Source organism: Myotis yumanensis, unplaced genomic scaffold (assembly GCF_028538775.1).
Source record: "Myotis yumanensis isolate MYYU_CA2020_CCGP unplaced genomic scaffold, mMyoYum1.0.hap1 SCAF_16, whole genome shotgun sequence".
Taxonomy (NCBI): Eukaryota; Metazoa; Chordata; class Mammalia; order Chiroptera; family Vespertilionidae; genus Myotis; species Myotis yumanensis.
The window spans coordinates 21,573,409-21,579,408 of NW_027223767.1; the positions used below are offsets into that span (position 1 = coordinate 21,573,409).

Sequence of the window (6,000 nt, forward strand, 5' to 3'; positions counted from 1 at the left end):
GTAGTTTTGCAAGGTACATCCCAATGGTAAAATGATGAAAAGGAATCAAGTTTGGGTCTGTTGTGACATTTGCTGCAATCGGGCAACTGGTTCACTCTAAATCAAACAGGAGAGATGCCCAAGGTTTTTGCAGGAAAAACAGTTTCACACATTCATCTATGGATCCCACACTTACAGGCTTGGTTAGGTTCTAAACAAAAAGTTTGGTAAGACAGCAAACAGGTTTCTCCATGAAAATGTGACATGACTCAAAAGCATAAGCTTAGCCCTAGCCGGTGTGGCTCAGTGGCTAGAGCGTTGGCCTGTGGACCAAAGGATCCCGGGTTCGATTCCAGTCAAGGGCACGTACCTTGGCTGCAGGGTCCTCCCCGGCCCAGGCCCTGGTCGGGAGCTTGCAGGAGGCAACCCATGGATGTGTTTCTCTCACATCCATGTTTCTGTCTTTCCCTCTCTCTTCCACTGTCTCTAAAAGATCGACTGGAAAATATCCTCAGGTGGGGATTAACAATTAAAAAAAAAAAAAGGTATAAGCTTAGACAGCCCATGCATTAGGCCTCTTGACCACGCAAGTGAGGGTGTGTCTTCCTACAGAGGGTGTCTTCCTCTTTACCACGTGCAGCGAGTGTGTCCTGCTCCACTGTGGTCCACGTGGAGACCACCGTAGGCGGTGACTCGCCCCATCACCATCACAAGAAGACACCCTGAGTAGTTGTGTCTTCCCTTTGACACTCACCAGACAACACCGAAGGCTCCGTATCCGATCGGTCTATCCGGCTCAATGTCCAGCTGCTGTTGCGGGTGATGCGAGTGCTGATGATGGTGCGCCTTCACCGTGGCAGCTGCGGCAGCCTGTACCTGAGCCGGGGCTGCTGCAGCTGGTCCAGGGGCCTGGCCAGGGGCCGGTGATGGGAAGTATGGCTGCTGTTGCCCGGGGTTTAGCATGGCAGCAGCGGCAGCCGCTGCAGCGGCGGCGGCCGCGGCCGAAGAGGTATGCTGCTGGACGGGGTGGACGGCGGCCGCCGACCCCGGGTGGAGATGGTGCTGAGGGTGGTGGTGGTGGTGCAGGTGAGGAGGAGGGAGGTGTGGGAGGTGGTGGTGATGGTGGTGGTGGTGACCTGCTGCTGCCGCAGATGTACCGCCATTGTAAGCCGCCATCATTTTTGCGTTGGCTCTCGCGCCACAAAGAGACATCCAAAAAAATAAAATAAAATATGCCCTCTGATTGGAAAGCAAACTAGGTCAAAGCTGTCATTTGGCCATTTAAAAAAAAAAAAAAATGAAGAAAAACCACTCACGCCACCTCAAAAACCATGGGGCGCAACTGGCTTTCCGTCTTCGTCAGTCAATCCGAACGAGTTGGAGGATCTTGGTGTTGGATTGTGGGGTGTGTGTGTGTGTGTGTGTGTGGAAGGGTGTGGATTGCCAAAAATAAAAATAAAAAAGGAAAAAGAAAAGAAAAAGGGAAAAGGAACCCCCCCGTGCCCCCCAGGTTTCCTGCCACAAGTGGGTACTAAAACGCCATCCTTACTTCGGGGGAGGCTCCAACTTCGAATGTGGGAATAAAGGCCCAGCCTCCTGACCCCCTGAACTCCGCACGCGAGAAGGACCGGGCAGCGCACCACCCTGGGAATCTCCTAAGAGGGTTGACTCATCTACCCCTTCCATCCCCACATCCTTTTCTAAACACCTACCGCCTCCTCGAAAACACGATTAAAAAAGGTTCCAGTCACCCCGAAAGAAGAAGATGGGGGGCAATTTCCAGGGAGCCCGGCTTCCCCCCCCTCGCACTCGCAGGCCTCCCTACATCTCCCCCTACTCTTCCGCAGGCTGACCCGGTTGCGGGGGGCGGGGGTGGTACTAAACTTTCCCGAACAGAGAAGAGCCAGGAAGGAGGCAGGAGAGAGAGCGCGAGCCGAGGAGGCGACGGGCAGGACCGCGAGGAGAAAGAGGAGCAGGGCAAAGTGAAGGCGAGGAGGTGCGGGCAGGAATGAAAGAGAGGCGGGGAGCACTCGGACGCCCAGACAGAGGGAACCGCCCCGGGAGGAGGTGAGGGTCCCGGGGCCAAAGAATAGCAGCCCCGGGAGAGGCGGGCGGGGTGCAGTCGGAAGCGGGCAGATTCCTACCCCCGCCGCCGCCGGCTGCTGCTGCTGCTAGGAGGGTTGGGGGGGAGAGCGGGTGGATCCCCCCGCACGACGGCCCCCGCAGGGCTCAAGGCTGCTCCGTCTCCCCCCCTCCCCCCCCACCCGGCTTCAGTCCCCGCGGCCGCTTTCTCCTCCTCAGTCGCTGCGGCCGTCTTCTCCTCAGCCGCCGCCTCCTCAGCCGCCGGTGCAGCCGCGGCCAGACTCACCTCCCCTAGCAAAGCCGGATAGAGCGGAGCCAGCGGCGGACACGCGCAACCAGCCGCCGAGGCCCCGCCCCCGTCTCACACTGACCGGCTTCCCTAGCCAATCCACGCCCACCTGTCCGCATCCGCTCCCAATCCTGGGACCGGAGCTTCAGACAGGCGCACTGTTCGGCCAGTGGCAACAAGATGTGGGTCTCCTGGGGAAATCCCGCCCCTATCTGAGATAGGCAGATAGAGAAACCAATCAAAAGGCAGAGTTTGGCCTGACCGACAAGGCTAGCAGCGAATTAAAACCCAAAGATCTCTGTGACATTTTCTTTCGCCTCTCTCCTCTTTTCTTTTTCTTCTTTTATTTTTTTTGGCAGGAGCAGGAAGCTGCGTGCTAATCCCGCCTGCAAAGCTGGAAGAGAGGGTGGAATGAAAGAACCAATCATGAGCCGGGGACCAAGAACAGAGCAACCAATCCTTGGTTTGAAGATGAAGTGGGCTGGGACTGGTGCCAGATAGACACTTGGTTTAACAAATGGACAAAAAGATTGATCTCGGTCCCACCTTTCAGATTTTCTATAGGTCAGGATTGTGGAGAATTCGCTGTCATATCAGCGACGACTTTTTTTTAGGAGGCGGGATCAGTGAAGGGGGTGTGGTTTAAGGGAAAGGGGGCGGGGCCCAGAAGAAGAAGGCGGAGTCCAAGTCTTCCCTGGTCCATTGATAGGAGCCCTCTACTATCCCTTTTAAAGGCATAAGGTGTGAAAAGCTAGGGGGAGCAAAAAGGCAAGTGGAGCTCCAGAAATTAAAGGTTCAAGGTTACTCAACAAACTGTCGCAGAAGAAACTCAGTATACTGGCAGTTCATATCTATGGCTGGTCCTTCGTGGCCAATCTTGATCTTGGCAAAAAGAGGCGTTACGTCCAGCATTCACAACTCAACTCTCAATGGACAGTAAGCCTATCATACAAATGCACATTAAAACAATAAAATAATAAAGTTAACCATAAAGATCGTAATTTTCTCCCATATTCTCTAAGCCAATAAATTCTAGTCATTGAAATCTTACTAAAGCATCATCTTTCTTTCACTTTCACATAACTTCACTTATCTGAATTACTTTTAAAAAATGAAATAATAAGCTTACAGAACCTTCTTTTACAAAAAATGTGCACTGAGAACCCTGGAGATCATCTTTGATTTCTCTTTTGCCTACCCACTCCTTCCATTCCAATCAAGCATAAAGTTTTCAACACTTTGGAACACTTCTAACCTCCTTCCCATTCCCAGTTGCCACAGTATTACTAAAATTTTCACTACTGGCATCTTTAGTGCATCTTCCTGCTTACAAGCTAGCTCTTCTCTAATCCATCCTCCACTGAGAGGATAGCAATCTTTTAAAAATTCAAGTCTGACCATGCTCCTACCCTTGATTAACATCAGGAAGTCTAAATGACCCAGCACTAGCTGGTTCCCGCCTTCCTCGGGGCCTTATCTCTCATATCCACCCTCTTCAGACATTCTAAACTTCTTTCAGTCTCTCCAAGCCTTCATGCATATCTTCAGTTCAAAACATTCCTCACACACCCTCCACTTTCTAACTTATCATGCAATTCTTCCTGTAAATTTTACTTTTTTTTTTTTTTCCTGGAAAGCTTTCCCAACCCTGTTGCAGAGTTGTGTCTCTGTCATAAAGCTCCATTGCACTGCCTCCCTCATAGCGCTGAAAACTCTGTATTTTAATTGTTTACTGAGTTTGAGCAAGACAGAGAGCTTGTCTGTCCCACTGAGTTTGACCAAGACAGAGAGCTTGTCTGTCCCACTCAGGTTCCCAGGGCAGTGTCTAAAAGATGAAGACACACTAAATATTTGCATGAGTTCTTCAGTGAAGAGAAGTAGGTACCAATCTAAGCTCTGCTGTTTATTAGCTCTATGACTTAGGTAATTTAACTAACTTGCATCTCAGTTGCCTCAACTGAACATGAAGATAATATATGCCTCACCAAGTTGTGGTGAGAGTTAAATGAGGTTATATATTTTGAAAGTTCTTTGCAAACAGTGGAAGTTTAATATATGTTCATTCTCTTTCCCTAGCCCCATCCTCACATAATATTTGGGATGCGTTTCCAATTTCCCAGTGCATATCAGTCTCGTCCAAAGGGTAGTTTCCTAGAAGCTTCTTAGAAATGCAGTCTCAGGTTCTATCCCAGGCCTTCTGAATCAGAATCTTTTGGGGGTGTGGGCAGGAATCTGTCTGACAAGCCCTCCAGGTGATTCTTACACATGCTCAAGTTTGAGAAGCACTGGCCTAGAAGGGGCTGAATTTTCTTAAACTTTTTGTTTGATCTGGTTTTTTTTGTTTTGTTAATCCTCACCTGAGGATATTTTTTCTATTGCTTTTTCAGAGAGAGTGGAAGGGAAGGATGGGAGGAAGGAGAGAGAGAGAGAGAGAAACATCGATGTGAGAGATACACATTGACTAGTTACCTCCCGCATGCTCCTCAACCAGGGGCGGGGCGAGAACTGAAACCCAGATACCTGCCGTTGACTGGGAATCAAACCTGACACCCTTTGGTGTGTGGGCCGATGCTATAACCATTGATCAACATGAGCCAGGTCTTCTTTTTTTTTTCCAAATATATTTTATTGATTTTTTACAGAGAGGAAGGGAGAGAGATAGAGAGTCAGAAACATCGATGAGAGAGAGAAACATCGATCAGCCGCCTCCTGCACACCCCCCACTGGGGATGTGCCCGCAACCAAGGCACATGCCCTTGACCGGAATCGAACCTGGGACCCTTGAGTCCGCAGGCCGACGCTCTATCCACTGAGCCAAACCGGCCATGGCAGCCAGGTCTTCTTAAACTTACTTTTCAGCACCTGTTATAGTACCTAGCACCTAGAAAGTGCTCAATACATGTGAAATAAAGAAATAATCCAATCCACCAAAAAATTATTGCATATTAAGAGCTATTGATTCCTGACACAAACGTTTTTTGAGCATGAAGTGTATGTAGGTTTGGTGCTACGTTCAATAATGTGGGAGGGGATACATGAATTAAAATCTCCGCCCTCTAAGAGCTCTAAGTGTAGTGCAGGAGTTTCCAAAATGGTGTGAACATACTCCAAGTTGACAAAGTAAGCTATTAGGCTCTAAGAGGAAATGAATACAACTAATTCTGCTTATTTTTAATTTCATCTTTTTAAAATGTCCATTTTGTCAGTGTTTTATAATATACATAATGTGCAGAGTAATGTACATGTATATAATTTATAAATAAGTAAAAAATACATAAATTGGGGATTCATGCCCCCCCAAATTATCAAAATGTAATTTATCAAATTATCAATTGATAAATCACTGGCCCAATGACCACTTAATGTTCATGGTTCAGATCAGCTCTGTCTAAATATATATAGGATGTCCCCCAAAAATGTATACACACTTTGAAGGGAGTGTTTATGAAAATACATTTCATTTTCAAAATGTAATAGAATCTACAGCTGTTAAAGTGTGTATACATTTTTTGGGACATTCTTTATGTGATAGAAATATAATGAGAGCCACTATGAAATTTTAAATATTCTAGTAGTCACATTAAAAATGAAAAGAAACAGATATATAGTTATTTTAATATATTTTATATAACTCAATATATCCAAAATAT

The 6,000-nt window shown here is 47.8% G+C and overlaps 1 protein-coding gene across 2 annotated transcripts in view; it reads right to left on the reverse strand.

Moving 5' to 3' along the window:
* NLK (nemo like kinase) overlaps positions 1-2,360 on the reverse strand; it is a 135,011-nt gene extending 132,651 nt beyond the window's left edge. For both annotated transcript variants that reach the window (XR_011468382.1, XM_070393701.1), the window contains exon 1: positions 734-2,360. Coding sequence is in view for 1 of the 2 variants with exons in the window: in XM_070393701.1 (XP_070249802.1) it covers positions 734-1,191 (458 nt within the window). In the remaining variant the exon portion in view is untranslated. The remainder of the gene's footprint in view (positions 1-733) is intronic.
* Between the last annotated feature and the right edge of the window lie 3,640 nt (positions 2,361-6,000).